The 23,232-nt window shown below is 36.2% G+C and overlaps 7 protein-coding genes and 1 non-coding gene across 8 annotated transcripts; 3 read left to right on the top strand and 5 right to left on the bottom strand.

Moving 5' to 3' along the window:
• The first annotated feature begins 3,316 nt into the window (after positions 1–3,316).
• LOC106378399 (homeobox-leucine zipper protein HAT1) lies at positions 3,317–4,817 on the top strand. The gene is made up of 4 exons (XM_013818535.3): positions 3,317–3,749; positions 3,829–4,139; positions 4,227–4,306; positions 4,407–4,817. The coding sequence occupies exons 1-4, from the start codon at positions 3,599–3,601 to the stop codon at positions 4,690–4,692; spliced, it is 828 nt and encodes a 275-aa protein (XP_013673989.1). The 5' UTR covers positions 3,317–3,598; the 3' UTR covers positions 4,693–4,817.
• Positions 4,818–5,747: 930 nt separating this feature from the next.
• Positions 5,748–5,867, bottom strand: LOC125579427. Its single transcript, XR_007317462.1, has one exon. It is a non-coding gene; the product is annotated as a U5 spliceosomal RNA (small nuclear RNA).
• A 546-nt stretch (positions 5,868–6,413) lies between these two features.
• LOC125575890 (palmitoyl-protein thioesterase 1-like) lies at positions 6,414–9,513 on the bottom strand. Its single transcript, XM_048735093.1, has 9 exons — positions 9,276–9,513; positions 9,121–9,205; positions 8,779–9,028; positions 8,639–8,692; positions 8,477–8,515; positions 8,231–8,328; positions 6,986–7,010; positions 6,803–6,895; positions 6,414–6,712 (listed from the first exon to the last, which is right to left on the bottom strand). The coding sequence occupies exons 1-9, from the start codon at positions 9,370–9,372 to the stop codon at positions 6,551–6,553; spliced, it is 903 nt and encodes a 300-aa protein (XP_048591050.1). The 5' UTR covers positions 9,373–9,513; the 3' UTR covers positions 6,414–6,550.
• A 999-nt stretch (positions 9,514–10,512) lies between these two features.
• On the bottom strand, positions 10,513–12,747 carry LOC125575882 (palmitoyl-protein thioesterase 3-like). Its single transcript, XM_048735061.1, has 9 exons — positions 12,450–12,747; positions 12,287–12,371; positions 12,065–12,184; positions 11,571–11,691; positions 11,432–11,482; positions 11,305–11,343; positions 11,101–11,223; positions 10,894–10,986; positions 10,513–10,801 (listed from the first exon to the last, which is right to left on the bottom strand). The coding sequence occupies exons 1-9, from the start codon at positions 12,628–12,630 to the stop codon at positions 10,640–10,642; spliced, it is 975 nt and encodes a 324-aa protein (XP_048591018.1). The 5' UTR covers positions 12,631–12,747; the 3' UTR covers positions 10,513–10,639.
• Positions 12,748–13,249: 502 nt separating this feature from the next.
• LOC106452959 (palmitoyl-protein thioesterase 1) lies at positions 13,250–15,081 on the bottom strand. Its single transcript, XM_013895163.3, has 8 exons — positions 14,845–15,081; positions 14,690–14,774; positions 14,348–14,597; positions 14,208–14,261; positions 14,063–14,101; positions 13,869–13,991; positions 13,685–13,777; positions 13,250–13,593 (listed from the first exon to the last, which is right to left on the bottom strand). The coding sequence occupies exons 1-8, from the start codon at positions 14,939–14,941 to the stop codon at positions 13,432–13,434; spliced, it is 903 nt and encodes a 300-aa protein (XP_013750617.2). The 5' UTR covers positions 14,942–15,081; the 3' UTR covers positions 13,250–13,431.
• Positions 15,082–17,084: 2,003 nt separating this feature from the next.
• On the top strand, positions 17,085–18,200 carry LOC106369735 (glutathione S-transferase T3-like). Its single transcript, XM_048763040.1, has 2 exons — positions 17,085–17,840; positions 18,009–18,200. The coding sequence occupies exons 1-2, from the start codon at positions 17,085–17,087 to the stop codon at positions 18,198–18,200; spliced, it is 948 nt and encodes a 315-aa protein (XP_048618997.1).
• Positions 18,201–18,349: 149 nt separating this feature from the next.
• LOC125589898 lies at positions 18,350–19,318 on the top strand. Its single transcript, XM_048762665.1, has 2 exons — positions 18,350–18,965; positions 19,107–19,318. Exons 1-2 carry the CDS (start codon positions 18,350–18,352, stop codon positions 19,316–19,318), a joined length of 828 nt encoding a protein of 275 aa, XP_048618622.1.
• A 1,315-nt stretch (positions 19,319–20,633) lies between these two features.
• LOC106452950 (palmitoyl-protein thioesterase 3) lies at positions 20,634–22,961 on the bottom strand. Its single transcript, XM_048735080.1, has 9 exons — positions 22,571–22,961; positions 22,408–22,492; positions 22,186–22,305; positions 21,692–21,812; positions 21,553–21,603; positions 21,426–21,464; positions 21,222–21,344; positions 21,015–21,107; positions 20,634–20,922 (listed from the first exon to the last, which is right to left on the bottom strand). Exons 1-9 carry the CDS (start codon positions 22,668–22,670, stop codon positions 20,761–20,763), a joined length of 894 nt encoding a protein of 297 aa, XP_048591037.1. The 5' UTR covers positions 22,671–22,961; the 3' UTR covers positions 20,634–20,760.
• Positions 22,962–23,232: the final 271 nt, after the last annotated feature.

The raw sequence follows: 23,232 nt of genomic DNA, 5'->3' as shown, positions 1-23,232 counted from the left end.
CATTTTTACCTATATATGTATGAATTATTTACACTATAAGGCAGTTTATGAGTTTTTATCACATTATAAGGCAGTTATTGCTACTAAAGCAGTTTTTTATAACTACAAGCTAACTATATTTATTCTTGAAATTAAATAGGTCCCACAATTTTTAATTTTAGTTTTATTTTCTCTTTTTTTAACAGAGAAACAATTTTAATGGCTGAGAAACTCCAAAAAGAAATTCTGGAAAACAGTGGCTTTAATGAAAAAAATGATGAAAATTAAGAAGTTGACCGGCCGTGAAACTTCTTTTCCGTCATTCTTTGCAATTCTCCGTCATCACCTGAAGCCGCGAGCTTTGAGCCTTTATCTTCCCCATGAAATCAAGCCATGATCTCTTCATACCACCACGATTCATCACCATCAGATCGCCTTCTTGGAGCTGTAAGAATAGCCATGACCGGTTCGAGCTTCTCCGACACGGATCTCCTTCGTCGCAAAAGCTCGAGGACCAACAATGGCCACTTTTGGCTTTATTTCACATCTGGTCCCTCGACTTTTGAGTATATTCATATCTGCCCCAAAAGTTTCTGATATGCAATTATATCCTTTTCAAATTGAATCCTCACTTTTTAATTGTACATACCATACCTTCCATGATTACACGAACGAATCCTTGAACTTCTGGAAGTTTTCTATTGGACTTTTAACTTTGCAAATTGCATAAATAGCTTCTTAATTTAGTCTTAAACTTTCAATTATTCACTTTAAATATATCATTGTAACAAAGTAAACATGTTCCATTAAAGTTCCAATAGAGTTGTTAACGACAATGATTTTTAAATCAGCTATTGATCTCTGTGTATTCATGCATCTCACTTGCTAAAACATCTACATGTACACAGAGGTTTCTAGTGTTGTACACATGTACACGATCATATTTGTTGTACAAATAGTACGCCACCAACCTTTAATGTACACATGTCTAGCGAATGCACACAAATTTACAACATATTAGACATCTAACATAAGTCTCAAATATATGTGTACATGTAAATATCTGATAAAATATAATATGTATATTATACAAGTTAGCCGTTGTCGATAGTTAAAAACATATATGTGTACATGTAAATTTCTTTTGAAAGTATATATGTTAAACATGCGAACACCTTTAGATGTGTTTTAAAAAGAAAGAAAACCTTCCAAACCTAGCTTTCAATGCATAAGCATGTGTGCCTGTGAAATATTTTTTGCAAATCTCGTTCGATCAATTTGTTTCAATATGGGATCATGCTTCAATGTAGAAAGATAGTTGTTTTATGTACAATTTTATTTTGTACAGCTCATGTCATGTACACGTGTACATGTGTACATGGTTACATATGCACAAATTACATATGTGTACATGTGTACATCTTTGCAGATATTTCACTGTCCACATGTACACAATTTTACAAAATTCACCTATGCACCAATAGATTTGTACACTGAATTGGTTTTAACATATGTTGGTGGTTTGAATATTAGAACAACCAATAATTGTCTGTAAGACTTGTCGGCTCAGTTGGTAAGTGAATGTGTTTTTAATCAACATACCCGAGTTCGATCTCACTTAAAAACTGTTTTTTTTTTATTTTTCTGTTTTTTCAGTGAGGGGCAGAATTGTAATTATGTCATCTCCTCCTTCTCTGTAACCTATCTGCGATTTATCAAACTCAAAAATGGCGGCCTCCACATTTTTCTAGTTTTTTCATTCGTTTTCATCACTATTTAGTCATTTCAAATGAAACTTTACAGATCTAAATTAGATTTGAAAATTTTAAGGTTTAATTGCATCAACCGAATTGGATCGACTCGCCCCTTTTCAATGTTACGCGGGTCACACAGCAGCTGGTGGATATGGCGGAGGTGGTCCGGGATATTGTGGATACGGACCAGGTGACGGTGGTGTTTTGATCGGTGGTGAAGCTGGGTTTTGGGTCCGATGGTGATTTTGGTGCTGGAGTCATCATTGGTAGTGGTGGTGGTGTGGCTGTGTGTGGTTGTGGGTGTTGTGTATCTGTTAGAACTCAGAAGGAATTATGAATTAAGAGAGAGAAGAATAGAAGATATTGAATGACAAAAAAAATCGATAAAATGAAAATTATTTGGGTCATTCACCAGTCTAGTTACGAATGTACTTATTTAGTTAGAAATAAGAGAACATGTTAGAAGAAACTGTCCTAGTAGCAGAATGTGACTTATCTACTAATAATAGCAATCCCAATTAATTCCAAAGGTTGTGAGTCCACTTATGTTGAAAGGTTGTGTCTTTTGAAAAAGAAGTGTAAAGGGTTGTGTCTTTTCTAAAAGTTTTATGTTGGAAGGTTGTGTCTTTTTCAATTAATTTATAAGGTTGTGAATCCACTTATGTTGAAAGGTTGTGTCTTTTGAAAAAGTAGTGTAAAGGGTTGTGTCTTTTCTAAAAGTTCTATGTTGTAAGGTTGTGTCTTTTCCAATTAATTCCTAAGGTTGTGAACTTCAATTATGTTGAAAGGTTGTGTCTTTTGAAAAATATGTGTAGAGAGTTGTGTCTTTTCTAAAAGTTATATGTTGTAAGGTTGTGTCCTTCTAAAAATAGTCTAAAAGTTGTGACTATTCACTAGTTATGTTAATAGAAAGATGGAAACTGTCTTTCCGTGTAATATTTTCTATATGGAGTGTAATATTTTCTATATGTATCATGTATGTAATGTAACTATTTGTTGCTAAATAAAAAACGGGGATTGCGCCACATATATCCTCAAATCCTCATAACATGGGGGGCTTTTGCGCACGAATTTGTAAGAACATAAATAATTAGTGTAACTGGTAAATAAATATGGAATTTGTGGAATTTAAAATAAATGGAATGGTAGGAATGAAATACAGCAAAAAATGGAATGATTCTCTTTGTATTTTCTCTATTTATTTTTGGAATTGATGGAATGAGTATTCCATTCCATTTATGTCAAATGGTAATTTTTTTTATGGAATTAATGGAATATGTCATTCTACATCATTCCATTCCAAATATTTACAATCCAGTTGCAGCCAAAATATATTGAAAATTTGAGTGTAGAATAGATTTGAAACTAGACTTTGGATTCCATACATAATGGAATAACTTTTAGGTTATGTCTTATGGAAATAGTTAACTAAAGAGAGGACCTATATGATGTAGTATAAGAGACTAATAGTAAAAGAAGAAGAAAAAGAAAAAGAGAAGACAAAGAGGGAACAAGTTGGGGATAAAATAATAGAGATGTCAAAAGGCCATTATAGATTATAATTGGCCAACCTGACAAGCTTTCATTTCATTCAACTCCTATATTAATCACCTCTCTTCATCCCCATTTCACATCTCTCTATCTCTCTCTCTCCATAAGAACCCTAGAGGTTGATCGTGTCGTCCTCTTTACACTTCCTCCACTTTCAAAGTTAGAGCCTTTGAGGCAAATTCAGCACTTCGAAGGTTTCTTTTGTCATTTCTACCCATAAAGTTCAAAACGTTTTATATTCTCATCTACCAAAACCTTACTGTTTGAAGTTCTTGAGGAAAACTAATATTCAAAGGCCTAATATATATAATATCATGATGATGGGAAAAGATGATTTGGGTTTAAGTCTGAGCTTGGGGTTTGCACAAAATCAACATCCTCTCCAGCTAAATCTCAAACCTACTTCTTCACCAATGTCTAATCACCAGATGTTCCCATGGAACCAGACCTTTGTATCCTCCTCAGGTACGTTTATTTCTTCTACAAACCTTTTTCACCAAGAAACAAACAGATCTCGAAATGACCCATTTCCCCTTTTCTGCAGATCATCAAAACCATCAATCTCTAAGGAAAATTGACGTGAACAGCTTGCCGTCGACGGTGGAGTTGGAGGAAGAGACCGGAGTTTCTTCCCCAAACAGCACGATCTCGAGCACCGTGAGCGGCAAGAGGAGGAGCGAGAGACAAGGTAGCGGAGATGACCTAGACATCGCTCTGGACCGATCTTCCTCACGTGGAACCTCCGACGAAGAAGAAGAATATGGAGGAGAGGCTTGTAGAAAGAAGCTCAGGCTATCCAAAGATCAATCTGCTGTTCTCGAAGACACTTTCAAGGAGCACAACACTCTCAATCCCGTAAGTAATCATTTCCACCCTCAGAGTATTCTATTCTCTAGTATAAAAATAATCTGATCTAACAAGGGCTTTATGGTAAATCTACAGAAACAGAAGCTGGCTTTGGCTAAGAAGCTAGGTTTAACCGCAAGACAAGTGGAAGTGTGGTTCCAAAACAGAAGAGCAAGGTGAGAGTCAAAGAACTCATAATAGGATATTAAATGACCGTTTTAACCCTTTAGAGCAATGTTTATTTAACATATACAACCATTTTTTTGTGGACAACAGGACAAAGTTGAAGCAAACCGAAGTAGATTGCGAGTATTTGAAGAGATGCGTAGAGAAATTGACAGAAGAGAACAGACGGCTCGAGAAAGAGGCAGCGGAACTAAGGGCACTAAAGCTTTCACCGGGGTTGTATGGTAAGATGAGTCCACCGACCACGCTTCTCATGTGTCCATCATGCGAACGCGTGGGCGGACCATCGAACCACAGCCAAAGGTCGGTGTCTTTGAACCCGTGGCTCCAAATGGCCCATGGGTCAACTTTTGATGTCAAGCATCCTAGGTCTTAACTTTATTCCGGTTCTGTGGGTTATATGATTAATTATGTGGGTCATTGTACTTTTTAGATTATTGACTCTCGTTATGTATCCTTAAAAGCTTTTTCATTTTTAAAAACTACTTAAATCTGATTAAATTAGTTGTTCTTGTCTTCTTGATGACAAACAAAACATAAAAGAATGGGGAAAACAATTTATTCCTTTTTTCTCAGATCTTCTTTAAACGCACTACCGTGTTGACAAAATGATGGCCTCTATCTTCATTTACGTTTGACAAAGATCATGCTAAAAGAAGAAGAAAAAGATCATGCTGAAATGTCATAAAAGAATAATGAATTTAGGAATGGCACATACAGAAAAAAATCAAACGTCAGGTTAATGAAAATAGTAAGAACAAACTATAATTTATGAAATTTTAACCCAATGATGTTCCAATGACCAAGTATAATGAGAACAAAGTATAATTTATGAAATTCTACTGGGTCTTACTAGGGCCAACTTAGTGGGACAAATTTTACAGCCGAAGTAGCGGCTAAAATAATCGGTTTGACTCAATTCATTATGCAATTCTTGGGATTCTTGAGGGAAGGAATTGGGTGATGAATAACATTTATTTGGTCTCTCTAGGATCTGAGGAAAACTTAAGTGAAAAGCTTGGTCTCATAAACATGGAGTTTTGGTGACTTTCTTTATATTTCCATGTTTAAATTAGTGAAAAGCAGAACTAGTCTCTCGTATTCTGTAATTAAAGATTACTAGCCATAAGGACCATAATCACAATTCGACTCTGTATTGTGTACAGATGACAGACATGGACCAATACTATCTAACGACGCAATGTTATCACAATGTTCGATATGATCACCGACGAATTCAAACCAAAGAACCTAGTTTATTCAGTCTGTAATCAAAGAACAAACACTATCTTCATCGGCCTTATTGTAGTAAAACATATCCTAAGAAATGGTAAACAACAATATATATGCAAAAACAAAATATAAACAAGAAACTGAAGCTTATCAAGTGTTTCATGTCGGATTGGTTGAAGCTTACAACTAATTGTTGTTGGGCCCACTCGAGAGCGGGTCCCTCCAAAAATAGGCGTATGCCACTTAAGCATGGAGAGCACACGGTATTCTTTAGTAAAAGGCGAAAGAATAGTTCGCTTTGTGCTCACCACATGGCTGCGTGGTTTGAGCTCTGTGAAGGTGATATGTATTTATAGTACTTCTTCTACTGCTTATTTCTCCCAGTCTCCCGATGTGGGACTGTTAAAGGAAAGGACCGCCACAAAGGCGGCTGCTGAATTAATATTACTCTTCGTGGGCTTTTATGGGCCTGGAATAAGTTTGGTTTTTAAATATAAAGGGTTATCTTTCCTCGTTTGCCAGTAAAACCCATAACTCATGTTCACGAAATCAAAATGCACATTATATATTCGTTTTTCATTTTTTCAGCTAATGTAGAAGGATTTGTAAATCTGCATTATGTCCTCTATCATAATAAGACTGAAGAATGAGATATATAGTCTATATGAGAGAAAAAAAGAGTTGAAAGACATAAATGTTAAAGATACAACTTTAAACTAATTAACGGTTATAATCTGAAAACTACTTAATAAACACTTTAAAATTTGACACACAGTCTAATAAGCTTATGAAAAAGTTATAATTATCAAACACACCCGTTAAAGATATTTATTGTGATTCTTATTATTAACAGATAAAGACAAATGATGAAACTTTTGTTATCATAATTATTACAAGGATCAATAGTTCAAAAAAAAATTATTACATTGATCAAGAAAAAGTTCTTCTTCGGAAATGGCATACTAATGAGGCCCTTATTCATGAATTTAGGTTGATCTACATCAAGAAGAAAATGCAAGCTGGTTTTGCAGGTAAGGCACGACGTATTTCACAACGTCATCATGCGCCATTTCGAGGTGATCTCCAGGGACACCGACAAACTTCACTTTTCCAGCATCATCCAGTGTTTTCAGACCAATCCAGTCCTCAGTATATAGCTTTGTCTGAAAAAAACATATTTTCAGAAACAAGTGGGGTTGGCTAATGATGAGAAACAGAAATGAAACTGAGGATGATGAGTTTAAGGTTTTCACCTTTTGAGGAGGCAAAAGAGGTGCTGTAGCTCCTTCAGGGTAAAATCCGAACCAACAAGTTTCTCTAGGAACTACTATTGTATCACCCTCGAACTGTTATTAAGAAAAAATTAAAAAACAAAGATTCATGAGTTAATCATCCAACAATGTTGTTCAAGGATCATTGGTTTTAGGAGACAGCACCATAACTAGGACCAAGTTGTGCAAGTATTAGAGATATGTTGGGCCGGAAGATATGTATCTTACGGACCAAGTCTGTGAAGCCTGTGAAACCCATGAAGACCCTCAAGAATAAAATGAAAGACTTGAAGAACAAGTTACTCTCAAGATATTCTAGCATATTTACATTAAGTGTTTAGGAAAGTTAGCATTATCTAGTGTTAACATTATGTTAATGTTACTACTATATATATGCATATTGTATTCTCTTATTAAACACAACACAATAATATATCTATTCTATTATAATTTACATGGTATCAGAGCATTCGATTCTTAGGGATCAAAATTAAGCTTCCGCGTTATAAGTTTTAAACTTCGAAGATGCTTATCATCGGTGGTGTTGATGATGGCAAAGAAGGTGGTGACGACGATCCAGACGAAGACGTCAACGTCAAGTTCTCTCATTAGGGATACTTCTTAATAATAAGTATCAGGGTTTTGTTAAGTATGTTATTTAAGTCAAAGGATTTATTATTATTATTATTTTTTTTTCTATTTTGGTGAATGCTTGAGAATTATTGAGGGTTAAGGTTTGTAGTTTCACATGGGTTATTTTCTATCTGAGATTTTTCTATAGTTTAGAATTTCTCAAGAGTTGTTTTCTCATAGTTTGGGATTTATTGGTTATAGTTTAACCATTACGGGGGAGTTCTAGTTGAACGCTCAAATTCTTAGGTCAGTTTTTTTTAGTCCGTGTTATGGACTGTCCAAGTCAAGGATAATTGTTTATGGAGTTGCAGTTGCGCCCACGAGATGTATTCTCATTGTCAAGACCGAAGAAGAGCTGAAGATTTCATCCCTCCTTGTCTAAGTTGAAGTTTATTCTCGAAGGAATCTACTGATTTGTTTTCCTCGACATAGTGTCCACGACATACGTGGTCTGCTTTGTGATTGCAGATTTGCGTGTTGCATCCCACGTTTGTCGTGCGGGGGAGTATTAGAGATATGTTGGGCCGGAAGATATGTATCTTACGGACCAAGTCTGTGAAGCCTGTGAAACCCATGAAGACCCTCAAGAATAAAAGGAAAGACTTGAAGAACAAGTTACTCTCAAGATATTCTAGCATATTTACATTAAGTGTTTAGGAAAGTTAGCATTATCTAGTGTTAACATTATGTTAATGTTACTACTATATATATGCATATTGTATTCTCTTATTAAACACAACACAATAATATATCTATTCTATTATAATTTACAGCAAGCTAGTGAAACGTTCTTTATAAGTGGAGTTCCTCTCGTTAGGTCTCTCATTGTTGAGCTTTGGTAGAAACTTGCTGTGTTCCATATACTCTGATATTTCCTGTGAATAAGATAACAAACGCTTAGCTCTACTAAGTTATTCATATAAACATTTAAGAATTAGAGTTTGTACAGTAGAAAAAAGAGAGATAAAAAAAACATTTAAGAATTAGAAAAAAAAAAAAACATTTAAGAATTAGAGTTTGTACAGTAGCGAGTTTGATATATCCACATGGAGCAATATGGTCCTGCATAGTCATTAGAAGGTGTTGTTAATGAAGTGTACTAATAATGGTTTAAGATCTTGATTAGAAATAGAAGAAGAGAGAGAGAGAGAGAGAGAGAGAGAGAGAGAGAGAGATAAGGTGTACTTGAGCAGAGTCGCTGTAGACCTCTGTTTCCTGCAGCTGGCAAAGTGGATAACTCTAAACAGAGAAGTTTATTGTTGTTATTATGAATCTAACTTGTTGTTAAGACAAAAGAGACAAGGAAAAAAGGGACGAGAACTTACAGCTCCCGCAGGACACTTGGGAATGATGGAGATGCCAGCATGAGGACCTCCCAAGGAAACATAGTTGAGGACAGGAGGAGCATCGTCACAGAACTCAATCAAACCTCTCGCGACCATGTTTCCTTGTGACTGTGCAACAATGTTGTAACCTTGACTCAGCTCTTTCATCTGCTTAACTTTCTCACACGCTATACTCGCTTGCTGCATAAGGGGCATGTACATGGAATCTTTCTCACCATTTCCTATTTCTCTACAAGATAACAGAGGGAGAGAGTGAGATAAGCCCTTTAGCAAGATTTATGATGAAAACAAGAAGAGAATTTGAGTGTGTTGGGTCGGTACAAGCAGTAGCCAGGGGAGCTGGAGAGGTTCCTAAGGAGCTGTGTGAAGCTTCTAGCTTCAACGCTTGAGCATTGATCATTAATCCCTGTCTCAATCCTATCCATTAGGTTCAGTATCGATCAAAAAAAGAAAAAAGGAAGAAGATCTTTAATTACCGTGTAAGTGAATGAATGGAACAGAGATTGAAACCGGAGTGAAGAAGAAGATGGTGAAGGTTACAAAGATAGCAGATCGCTTGAAGCTCTTATCCATGGAAGAACTCAGAGAAATAACTATCGCTAATCTTGAGAAGAAGACAAAGAAGTACAGACTAGTCTATCTTCTTGTGGTTCAATCATATTTATAGAGACAGGCCTACGGTAAATTGCCTTTTTATTTGGTTGCTGGTTCTTACTTATTTTGTATAACCATGCATTTTAATGATTTTTTAGCTGAGTTAGAAAACACACCTTTTATTTTAAAGATTTTTATAAATTTATAAATCATACATTCTATTTTTAGTGGTAAAAAATAAACGTACTGTTAGTATAAATCGAGAAGGTAGTTAGTACTAGAAAAAGTAATATCAACAGGCAACAGCAAATGAATAAAAGAAGATGTTTTCACACTTTGTTCATCTTTTTCGTTTAGCCCCAACTAACGCTTACCATTAACAAAGCTCAGCTCAACTAACGCTTACCATTAAGAAATTTTAATTTACACAACAATAATTTTTTTTTTAATAACAGAAGATTTTTTCACACTTTGATCATCTTCTTCGTTTAGCTCAGCTCAACTAATGCTTACCATTAAAAAAAAAATTACACAACAACCATAATTATTTTTAATAAAAGAAGATGTTTTCCCACATTGATCATCTTCTTGGTTTAGCCCAGCTCAACTAATGCTTACCATTAAAAAAAAAACAATTTACACAACAATATATTTTTTTAATAACACAAGATATTTTCACACTTGATCATCTTCGTTTGGCTCAGCTCAACTAACGCTTACCATTAAGAAATTTTAATTTTCACAACAATAATTTTATTTTGAAATGGAAGATCATTTATCAATTGTGGTTGGTGTATGGCCGGGCCTTTAAACTCTCTTTAATATGTTGAAATGAAAGTATTAAAGACCGCGATGGCGCCATCCGTGGTTGGTGTTTGTTTTCTTTTTGACTTGAAAATTTAAATCATAGCCTTTATTTTCTTCACAAAAATATGCTGTAATCCAATAGAATGTAATAATTTTAAAAAATATTTGGATATATGAAGAAGAAAACATCGTATACATCCTATTATATAAAAGGATTTAAATACATTCAGTGTATGGAGTGCCGGTTTAGTCATATAGTACCTGTTGGAATAGTTTTCGCACCTGTTGAAAATTATTTATAAACGAAAACCATTTGCATAAAATTGGCTCTCTTTGATAAAATGAGAAGATAATCAAAGCATTTGTTTAGTTTATACTAAACTTCTTCACTTATTAATAAGATACCACTGTCTTCCATTAAATTTTGGTGGAGTCTGCATTAAGAAAGAAACGTAGGATTGTTCTGGAGGTAAGGCACGACGTGCTTTACAACGTCATCATGCGCCATCTGAAGGTGCTCTCCAGGGACACCAACAAACTTCACTTTTCCAGCAGCATCCAATGTTTTCAGACCAATCCAATCCTCCGTATAGAGCTTCGTCTGGAGAAAGAATACATAGTTTCAGAACACAAGTAGTTGATTGATGAACACGAAAATAAATGATAATATGAGGACCAGTTTAAGGTTTTCACCTGTTGAGGAGGCAAAAGTGGTGTTGTAGCTCCATCAGGGTAATATCCGAACCAACAACTTTCTTTAGGCATCACTACTTTATCACCCTGAAACTGTTTTAAGGAAAACGAAGAATAACAATATTATTTATGATCTAATCATCCAACAATCTTGTTCAAGAATTGGGTGGAATCTCAAGGATCATTAATTGGTTTAGGAGGCGCCACCATGACGAGGATCAAGTTGTGCAAGCTGGTGAAACGTTCTTTATAAATGGAGTTCCTCTCGTTAGGTCTCTCGTTGTTGAGCTTTGGCAGATACTTGGAGTGTTCCAGGTACTTTGACATCTCCTGAGAGCAAAATTACAAAGATTTTTGTCAATTGCAGGTATTCATTTAAGTAAGAAATTATTTGAGGTTTTGAGTTTTTACATTAGGAAGTTTGATATAACCACTTGGAGCAATATGATCCTGCAGATTCATTAGAAGGTGCTGTTACTAATAATGCTTTTAAGATTTTGATTATATAAGAAGAAGAGAGAGAGAAAATGTGGTGTACCTGAACATAGTCGCTGTAGACATCTGTTCTCAGTAGCTGGCACACAGGAGACTTGGAAACAGAGAAGGAGAAACCCATTGTTGTTGTTGTTGTGATTAAGACACAGAGACAAAGAGAAAGGGAATATAAAAAAACTCACAGTACACTTGGGGATGTTGGCTATGCCAGCGTGAGGACCTCCTAAGGAAACATAGTTGAGGACAGGAGGAGCATTGTCACAGAACTCAATTAGGCCTCTAGCGACTAAGTTTCCTTGAGACTTGTTGGGGGTGGATTTACATCCTACCTCAAGGCCCATTAGACAATAAACTAGACTCATTTTACTATGAAGCCCTAGCTTCTTCTTTGTATAAATAGAGATACAACTCTCTTTATCAAAGGATCTCTTCTTCTCCATTTTAGACTAGAACACTTCTTACAAAGGGTTTATGGATTATTAGATTTATTTACACTTGTAATCCTACATGTAATACAATCTTAAATCAATAAACTCTTTTGATGTTCATTTTTCATTTGATTCTTTTAAGATTTCTCCTAAACTTCAAGAATCTAAGCTTTTATCTTTAGATTCTTTATTTGATTGATTCCAACAAACATCACAAAGATAAACACCATTTTTGGATCAAACAAGACTGTGCAACAATGTTGTAACCTTGACTCAACTCCTTCATCTGTTTCACTTTCTCACACGCTATACTCGCTTGTTGCGTAAGCGGCATGGACACGGAGTCTTGTTCTCCATTTCCTATTTCTCTATAAGATGACACATAAACCCACAGAGAGAAAGAGACAGAGATAAACCTTTTTTGGTAAAATTAGGATGAAGCAAGAAGAAGGTATGAGTTGAGTCCGTACAAGCAAGAGCCAGGGGAGCTGGAGAGGTTGCTAAGGAGCTGTGTGAAGCTAATCGTTCCACCATTGGAGCATTGATCTCGAATCCCTGTTCCAGTCAAAATGTTTTTAACTCGTTAAAAGTAGCAAACATAAAAGAGGAGATAGAGAAAGGATCGTTGATTACCGTGTAAAAGGATGAATGGAACGGAGATTGTAACCGGGATGAAGAAGACGAAGACTGACAAGGTCCTCACTAGGAGAGCACATCGTTGGAAACTCTTCATCATGCAACAACTCGAAGAAAGAATACTTTGATTTTGGAGGAATCTCAAGAAGCAACGAGGAAAGAAGTATAGGCTAGTCATTGCAGATCAATCTAATTTTTGTGCTTTAATCATAAATGCAAGGAAGAGAATTTATTACGTGGTAGTTGCCTGGTTGGTGACTTAATTCTTTGGAAGTTTAACCCCTTTTCTGGAATTGAATTTGCTGTTAATGAAAGAAACTTTATTTGATGAAAGTACTAGAGCATTTTTAAAAGTACACTCTATTTTTTGAAGTTTAAAGGTGTTTCAAACTTCATATTTTAAAGTTTAAAGGTGTTTTTTTTTCTAAAAGCAAAATTTTAAAATGAATTTCAAAAATATTTGGTACCTAATACGGAATTCGGATATCACACTTAAGTTTTTTTTTTTTGTAGAATCTTATAATATATGGTATGAACCTCGTTAGATGAACCGGATACATATTCAAAATCTTCTAAGGGCATTTCCATATATACTCTATTTTTTCCTTTAAAATAGAGTAAACGTGAATATGGAGTAATGAATGTTTCAACTTATGTGGAATGTATAAGGGATAAATAAATTCTTTATCATTATATTATGGATAGTTTTCAGGAAACATCAAGTATTTTGATACAAAATAAAAGGTTTAAAACGTCATGTATAAACGAATGGAGGGAGTAATTATCAGACACACCCGTTAAAGGTATTTATTGTGATTCTTATTATTAAAAGAAAAGAAATGATGAAACTTATGTTATCGTAATTATTACAATGATGAATAGTTCAAAAAAAATTACTCCATTGATCAAAAAAACTTCTTCTTCGGAAAGGGCATTACTAATGAGGACGCCCTTATTCATGAATTTAGGTTGATCTGCATCAAGAAGAAAACGAAAGCTGGTTTTGCAGGTAAGGCACGACGTATTTCACAACGTCATCATGCGCCATTTCGAGGTGATCTCCAGGGACACCGACAAACTTCACTTTTCCAGCATCATCCAATGTTTTCAGACCAATCCAGTCCTCAATATAGAGTTTTGTCTGCAAAAAAACATAGTTTCAGAAACAAGTGGGGTTGGCTAATGATAAGAAAAAGAAATGAAACTGAGGATGATGAGTTTAAGGTTTTCACCTTTTGAGGAGGCAAAAGAGGTGCCGTAGCTCCGTCAGGGTAAAATCCGAACCAACAAGTTTCTCTAGGAACTACTATTGTATCACCCTCGAACTGTTATTAAGAAAAAAATTAAAAAACAAAGATTCATGAGTTAATCATCCAACAATGTTGTTCAAGGATCATTGGTTTTAGGAGACAGCACCATAACTAGGACCAAGTTGTGCAAGCTAGTGAAACGTTCTTTATAAGTGGAGTTCCTCTCGTTAGGTCTCTCATTGTTGAGCTTTGGTAGAAACTTGCTGTGTTCCATATACTCTGATATTTCCTGTGAATAAGATAACAACGCTTAGCTCTACAGAGTTATTCATATAAATATTTAAGAATTAGAGTTTGTACAGTAGCGAGTTTGATATATCCACATGGAGCAATATGGTCCTGCATAGTCATTAGAAGGTGTTGTTAATGAAGTGTACTAATAATGGTTTAAGATCTTGATTAGAAATAGAAGAAGAGAGAGAGAGAGAGAGAGAGAAAGGTTTACTTGAGCAGAGTCGCTGTAGACCTCTGTTTCCTGCAGCTGGCAAAGTGGATAACTCTAAACAGAAAAGTTTATTGTTGTTATTATGAATGTAACTTGTTGTTAAGACAAAAGAGACAAGGAAAAAAGGGACGAGAACTTACAGCTCCCGCAGGACACTTGGGAATGATGGAGATGCCAGCATGAGGACCTCCCAAGGAAACATAGTTGAGGACAGGAGGAGCATCGTCACAGAACTCAATCAAACCTCTCGCGACCATGTTTCCTTGTGACTGTGCAACAATGTTGTAACCTTGACTCAGCTCTTTCATCTGCTTAACTTTCTCACACGCTATACTCGCTTGCTGCATAAGGGGCATGTACATGGAATCTTTCTCACCATTTCCTATTTCTCTACAAGATAACAGAGGGAGAGAGTGAGATAAGCCCTTTAGCAAGATTTATGATGAAAACAAGAAGAGAATTTGAGTGTGTTGGGTCGGTACAAGCAGTAGCCAGGGGAGCTGGAGAGGTTCCTAAGGAGCTGTGTGAAGCTTCTAGCTTCAACGCTTGAGCATTGATCATTAATCCCTGTCTCAATCCTATCCATTAGGTTCAGTATCGATCAAAAAAAGAAAAAAGGAAGAAGATCTTTAATTACCGTGTAAGTGAATGAATGGAACAGAGATTGAAACCGGAGTGAAGAAGAAGATGGTGAAGGTTACAAAGATAGCAGATCGCTTGAAGCTCTTATCCATGGAAGAACTCAGAGAAATAACTATCGCTAATCTTGAGAAGAAGACAAAGAAGTACAGACTAGTCTATCTTCTTGTGGTTCAATCATATTTATAGAGACAGGCCTACGGTAAATTGCCTTTTTATTTGGTTGCTGGTTCTTACTTATTTTGTATAACCATGCATTTTAATGATTTTTTAGCTGAGTTAGAAAACACACCTTTTATTTTAAAGATTTTTATAAATTTATAAATCATACATTCTATTTTTAGTGGTAAAAAATAAACGTACTGTTAGTATAAATCGAGAAGGTAGTTAGTACTAGAAAAAGTAATATCAACAGGCAACAGCAAATGAATAAAAGAAGATGTTTTCACACTTTGTTCATCCAACTAAGAGCAACCCCATCAAGGGTTTATAACAGGTTCATGGGCTCAGTATCATAGGCCCGGGTAATAAAAATAAATGAGAAATTAGGTTTAATCTCGCGACCCGCCTCTTACGAGTGACCCTGTCCGATACGGGTTCACGACAGGTGTCGCATTCTCACTGGAGAAGGGGAGTCGACGTCACGCGGTGGAAAGCGGAGAGAGAATCATTTCTCTCATTTTCGCGTAAAAAGCTAGGGTTTCCTCCTCCGGCGATTTCGCGTGCGACGCCGATCTCTCTCCACTTTTCTCTCCTTTTCTCGATCGATTCGACGGCGGATTGTCTCCTCCAGGAGCAGAGGTGAGTATCGACTCGATTCACCGTTTATATAGAAGAGTTTTGTAGTCGAAATCGCTTTTGGAAATTCTCGTAAAAATTTCTGATGTCGAGTTAGGGTTCGAAATGGAGATGGGTTTGGATTTACGGTTGTATAACCTCGGATAGGGATTCTAATTATCGCTTAATGGTTTGCGGATTGAAAATCAAATAGGGGTTATCGAGTTAGGGTTTAAAAAATCAATTTGGGGGTTTCGATAATTGGTTTGAAATAGTAAACTGGGTTGGATAGACGGTTCGTTTGATCGATTAATGGTTAGACTTTTGCGTATTGAAAATCAAATAGGGGCTAATCATTTCAAGTTTTGTGTTTCAGATGGATCCCTTAGAAGAGATAAGAGATAGTAAGAGGCAACTAGAGTTCTTAAACCACCTGGGAGACGTGGCCGATTCGGAATATGGGATGCCCAGAAGATGTGCTTGTGGTGGGAGAATGATTGACGAGCTGAGAGTGAAGGATGAGTTCGACACTCAGCCTGGGAAGCGCTTCTTCAGCTGCGTTAACTACGAGGTTAGATACAAACCCGTGCTTCCCTTCATTACTCAGCGTCTTCATTATTAGTTAAATTTTAAAATATGTTCTCTCATGTGTTTATGGTTTAACCAAGGCTGATGGTTTGCATTATCGACAGCCTTGGGTTATAGGTGTGCAGGAGGAGATGGTACGCCTGCGTAAGCGTGTTGAGGAGGCTGATGAGGTGATAAAGGGGGTGCCCATTCTCAATAAACAGATTGAGAGTGTTGAGGTTTGTCACTTTGTCTAAGAGTATCTAGTAGAAAGTTTTTACATATTCAGTAACAAGGTTTGTTTTTCTAAATATTGGTTTTTACATATTCAGTAACAAGGTTTATTTTTTTCCTTCTGCAGGCACAAGTTAAAAGGCTGACTTTGCTGCTTGATAAGCTCACTGGTGACGTGTATAACCTCACAGTGCAGGTGGCTGCTCTGGAGAATGTCTGTTTCGACTGAAATCCAACAGGTAAACATTCCTACTAAACTGAAGTTGAAGTTCTTTCCGCGTAGGTTGCTTGTTGTAGTTGAACTGATACTTAACTTAAGTAGGAACTCAACTAGTTTCATTAAATATCTAGAGTAGGAGCTGTACTAGATTTTAGGTTTCATTAACTAGTTGTTGGTTGGTTGCTGTGATGAATGGTCATAAAATGCTATCTGTCGAAAACGTGTTTGAGTTTTTAAAAATTGATTTGATGTGTAATGAATGCATTCTGTGATAAACTTGTTGTCTAATTAAGGCTAATGAATGTTAGGTAGATAGAAACACCTTTTATAGATACTCAAACCAACTACTGTAAACACAAAGCAAGTTCTAAAAATCACTCTAAATCACCACGCACTTGTCAAAAAACACCAAAAAATTTTAAACACAACCTGAAACCAAAATGGATCCCTTTTCTCTTAATTCTCCCGGGTTTGTAAACCTATTATCTTCCCAGTGCAGTCAAACCACTCAAACCATAGATGTAGGGTCCTCAGATGTTCCTAAACCGGTGGAGAGGAGAAAGTGGACAACACAAGAAGACATTGTCCTCATTAGTGCCTGGTTGAACACCAGTAAGGATCCCATAGTTAGTAACCAGCAGAAGTTAGGGTCTTTTTGGAAAAGAATAGAGGATTACTTTAATTCAAGCGCTCAGGTCATTGGCTTTGCTCCTAGAGAGTGGAGTCAGTGTAAGCAGAGGTGGGGAAGGGTTAATGAGCAGGTGTGTAAGTTCGTTGGAAGCTATGAGGCGGCTTTGAAAGAGCAAGCTAGTGGGCAAAATGAGAACGATGTCATGAAGTCTGCTCATGACATCTTCTTTAACGACTACCACGCGAAGTTCGCACTTGAACACGCGTGGAGGGAGCTGAGGTATGATCAAAAGTGGAGATCGACCTCTTGCGCAAAAGATGGTGCAAAGGAGAAACGAAAGGAGGCTGCAGAGTCAGTCCCTGACTCGGATGAGGCTAGGCCTCCTGGTGTGAAGGCTTGCAAATCAGCCAAACGCAAGAAAAAGGGGAATGAAGCAGCATTTGATCGACTAGAGAGCATTCTAGACTTGAAACGAAACCTATCGAAACAAAAAATACTAGATCGATTACTCTCTAAGAAACTAGAAACTCTAACTGAGAGTGAGGTGGCTCTGAAGGACAAACTAGTTTCTGAGATGCTCTAGGTGACAATTTGATAATTTTTCTAGTTTTCTAAGTTGTTTAGTTCATAATTTGCTTAGTTCATTACTTGATAACTGCTTGTACTTAGTTGCGGATTTGCTTAGTTCATTACTTGTTGACTAAAACTTCTCTTCTTATGTCTCGTTTTGCAGGTGAAGGTTGTTGGTCACGGGTTCTGGACGTCACGGGTTCTGGAGGTCACGGGTTCTGGAGGTCACGGGTTCTGGAGGTCACGGGTTCTACAAGGTCACGGGTTCTACAAGCGCTTCTGCAGGTCACGTTTTTTTCTGAGGTTGATGGGTTCTGCTTCACGGGTTATCGTAGTAGTAGTAGTTGTACTCTAGTGTGATGGGTTTTGCTTCATGGGTTTTTAACTCTTAATCATATTTTCTTCTTCTATCTTGTTTTTTTCAATTTTTTCCCTTTTTAATTTTTTTTAAAAAACTCTAAATCAATTGTTCTTCTTTTATCTCTTTTTTTTTCTTTATAAGAAATGTCGTCCTCATCGTCAGATGGCGTAGATGAAGCTTTTGAAGAATTTTTTGACGAAGAATTTGATAATATCGTCGACTCTCTACTTGTACAAGCCAACAAACCAAAGAGACGAGCTTATATCGAAAGAGATCGGGAACAAGGCCACATTCAACTATGGAATGACTATTTCCAGGAAAATCCTACTTACCCACCGGACATGTTTAGGCGGCGTTTTCGAATGAACAAGCCATTGTTCCTTCGCATTGTCGAGCGGCTAAGTACAGGTGTTCCATACTTTCGGCAAAGACGAAATGCTCATGGAAGGAAAGGCCTATCACCTCTTCAAAAATGTACGGCAGCTATACGTATGCTCGCATATGGTCAATCGGGAGATACGTATGACGAATATCTCCGACTTGGTGAAAGTACGGCACTTTTATGTTTGGAACATTTCACTAATGGGATAATAGACTTTTTTGGTGAAGAGTATCTAAGAAGACCTACCGCGGAAGATCTTCAACGATTACTCGATATTGGAGAGGTTCGCGGGTTTCCAGGAATGATTGGTAGCATTAACTGTATGCATTGGGAGTGGAAAAACTGCCCTACGGCTTGGAGAGGGCAGTACACACGAGGTTCAGGAAAGCCGACAATTGTCTTAGAGGCTGTGGCATCAGAAGATCTTTGGATATGGCACGCATTTTTCGGATTACCAGGTACCTTAAACGATATCAATGTTCTTGATCGGTCTCCTGTTTTTGATGACATTATACAAGGTCGAGCACCTAAAGTTAAATTCAAGGTCAACAATCACACTTACCGTATGGCGTACTACCTTACTGACGGAATTTATCCGAATTGGTCAACATTTATCCAATCCATCCCACTTCCTCAAGGTAATAAAGCAGAGCTGTTTGCTAAACATCAAGAATCCACTAGGAAAGATGTCGAAAGGGCTTTCGGGGTTTGCAATCGAGGTTTGCAATAGTAAAAAACCCAGGTCGGCTATGGGACAAGGAAAAGTTAGGGAAGATTATGAGAACTTGTGTCATATTACACAATATGATTGTGGAGAACGAACGAGGCGGATACTCTCTAAGTGATACTTCTCAGTTCGAGTCAGGAGAGTCAAGCAGAAATTCGAAAGTCAAAAGGAGAGAAAGTTTGCATTTGAATAACATGCTAGGCATGCGCAATGAAGTTCGGGATTCAGGAAAACATGATAGTTTGAAAGCTGATTTAGTTGAAAATGTATGGCAAAAATTTGGTAACTTAGATGAATAATCTTTGTATCTTCATCAATTATCAATGTAATGAATAAATTTTATTTATAAAATATATTTTACAATATTATATTTATCTTTTCAAAATAATTTCAAAAGTAAAAAAAAAATTATAAATATATTATTTAATTCTTATGAACTCCTAGAGAGGTTCACTAATGTAGAAGCACAATAGCAAGAAGTTCAATACTATTCATGGCCCTATCCAAAAAATATTAAAAAAATGCTATGAACCCCAAAGGGGGGTTCACTAATGTGGATGCTCTAACGCTTACCATTAACAAAGCTCAGCTCAACTAACGCTTACCATTAAGAAATTTTAATTTACACAACAATAATTTTTTTTTTAATAACAGAAGATTTTTTCACACTTTGATCATCTTCTTCGTTTAGCTCAGCTCAACTAATGCTTACCATTAAAAAAAAAATTACACAACAACCATAATTATTTTTAATAAAAGAAGATGTTTTCCCACATTGATCATCTTCTTGGTTTAGCCCAGCTCAACTAATGCTTACCATTAAAAAAAAAACAATTTACACAACAATATATTTTTTTAATAACACAAGATATTTTCACACTTGATCATCTTCGTTTGGCTCAGCTCAACTAACGCTTACCATTAAGAAATTTTAATTTTCACAACAATAATTTTATTTTGAAATGGAAGATCATTTATCAATTGTGGTTGGTGTATGGCCGGGCCTTTAAACTCTCTTTAATATGTTGAAATGAAAGTATTAAAGACCGCGATGGCGCCATCCGTGGTTGGTGTTTGTTTTCTTTTTGACTTGAAAATTTAAATCATAGCCTTTATTTTCTTCACAAAAATATGCTGTAATCCAATAGAATGTAATAATTTTAAAAAATATTTGGATATATGAAGAAGAAAACATCGTATACATCCTATTATATAAAAGGATTTAAATACATTCAGTGTATGGAGTGCCGGTTTAGTCATATAGTACCTGTTGGAATAGTTTTCGCACCTGTTGAAAATTATTTATAAACGAAAACCATTTGCATAAAATTGGCTCTCTTTGATAAAATGAGAAGATAATCAAAGCATTTGTTTAGTTTATACTAAACTTCTTCACTTATTAATAAGATACCACTGTCTTCCATTAAATTTTGGTGGAGTCTGCATTAAGAAAGAAACGTAGGATTGTTCTGGAGGTAAGGCACGACGTGCTTTACAACGTCATCATGCGCCATCTGAAGGTGCTCTCCAGGGACACCAACAAACTTCACTTTTCCAGCAGCATCCAATGTTTTCAGACCAATCCAATCCTCCGTATAGAGCTTCGTCTGGAGAAAGAATACATAGTTTCAGAACACAAGTAGTTGATTGATGAACACGAAAATAAATGATAATATGAGGACCAGTTTAAGGTTTTCACCTGTTGAGGAGGCAAAAGTGGTGTTGTAGCTCCATCAGGGTAATATCCGAACCAACAACTTTCTTTAGGCATCACTACTTTATCACCCTGAAACTGTTTTAAGGAAAACGAAGAATAACAATATTATTTATGATCTAATCATCCAACAATCTTGTTCAAGAATTGGGTGGAATCTCAAGGATCATTAATTGGTTTAGGAGGCGCCACCATGACGAGGATCAAGTTGTGCAAGCTGGTGAAACGTTCTTTATAAATGGAGTTCCTCTCGTTAGGTCTCTCGTTGTTGAGCTTTGGCAGATACTTGGAGTGTTCCAGGTACTTTGACATCTCCTGAGAGCAAAATTACAAAGATTTTTGTCAATTGCAGGTATTCATTTAAGTAAGAAATTATTTGAGGTTTTGAGTTTTTACATTAGGAAGTTTGATATAACCACTTGGAGCAATATGATCCTGCAGATTCATTAGAAGGTGCTGTTACTAATAATGCTTTTAAGATTTTGATTATATAAGAAGAAGAGAGAGAGAAAATGTGGTGTACCTGAACATAGTCGCTGTAGACATCTGTTCTCAGTAGCTGGCACACAGGAGACTTGGAAACAGAGAAGGAGAAACCCATTGTTGTTGTTGTTGTGATTAAGACACAGAGACAAAGAGAAAGGGAATATAAAAAAACTCACAGTACACTTGGGGATGTTGGCTATGCCAGCGTGAGGACCTCCTAAGGAAACATAGTTGAGGACAGGAGGAGCATTGTCACAGAACTCAATTAGGCCTCTAGCGACTAAGTTTCCTTGAGACTTGTTGGGGGTGGATTTACATCCTACCTCAAGGCCCATTAGACAATAAACTAGACTCATTTTACTATGAAGCCCTAGCTTCTTCTTTGTATAAATAGAGATACAACTCTCTTTATCAAAGGATCTCTTCTTCTCCATTTTAGACTAGAACACTTCTTACAAAGGGTTTATGGATTATTAGATTTATTTACACTTGTAATCCTACATGTAATACAATCTTAAATCAATAAACTCTTTTGATGTTCATTTTTCATTTGATTCTTTTAAGATTTCTCCTAAACTTCAAGAATCTAAGCTTTTATCTTTAGATTCTTTATTTGATTGATTCCAACAAACATCACAAAGATAAACACCATTTTTGGATCAAACAAGACTGTGCAACAATGTTGTAACCTTGACTCAACTCCTTCATCTGTTTCACTTTCTCACACGCTATACTCGCTTGTTGCGTAAGCGGCATGGACACGGAGTCTTGTTCTCCATTTCCTATTTCTCTATAAGATGACACATAAACCCACAGAGAGAAAGAGACAGAGATAAACCTTTTTTGGTAAAATTAGGATGAAGCAAGAAGAAGGTATGAGTTGAGTCCGTACAAGCAAGAGCCAGGGGAGCTGGAGAGGTTGCTAAGGAGCTGTGTGAAGCTAATCGTTCCACCATTGGAGCATTGATCTCGAATCCCTGTTCCAGTCAAAATGTTTTTAACTCGTTAAAAGTAGCAAACATAAAAGAGGAGATAGAGAAAGGATCGTTGATTACCATGTAAAAGGATGAATGGAACGGAGATTGAAACCGGAATGAAGAAGAAAATGCACAAGGTGATCAAAAGGAGAGCAGATCGCTGGAAACTCTTCATCATGAAACAACTCGGGGAAAAAATACTTTGATTTTGGAGGAATTTCAAGAAGCAATGATGAAAGAAGTATATAGGCTAGTCATTACAGATCAATCTAATTTTTGTGCTTTATTCATAAATGCAAGGAAGAGAATTTATTACGTGGTAGTTGCCTGGTTGGTGACTGAATTCTTTGGAAGTTTAACCCCTTTTCTGGAATTGAATTTGCTGTTGATGAAAGAAACTTTATCTGATGAAGTACTAGAGCATTTTTAAAAATACACTCTATTTTGAACTTTGAAAAATTTCACATTTTAAAGTTTAAAAGTGTTTTTTTCTAAAAGGAAAATTTTAAAATGAATTTCAAAAATATTTGGTACCTAATACAGATTTCGGAAATCACACTTAAGTTTTTTTTTTAGAAGCTTAAAATATATGGTATAAACCTCTTAGATGAACCGGATATAGATTCAATATCTTGTAAGTCAATTTAAAAAAGATAATCAAATTTTCAACATTTAGGGATTTTGAAAATTCTATTATACTTGCATTTAAAGCATGCGCATAGATGACAAAAATGAAAGTC

Source organism: Brassica napus, chromosome A1 (assembly GCF_020379485.1).
Source record: "Brassica napus cultivar Da-Ae chromosome A1, Da-Ae, whole genome shotgun sequence".
NCBI lineage: Eukaryota > Viridiplantae > Streptophyta > Magnoliopsida > Brassicales > Brassicaceae > Brassica > Brassica napus.
This window is presented reverse-complemented; position numbering and strand designations above follow the sequence as displayed.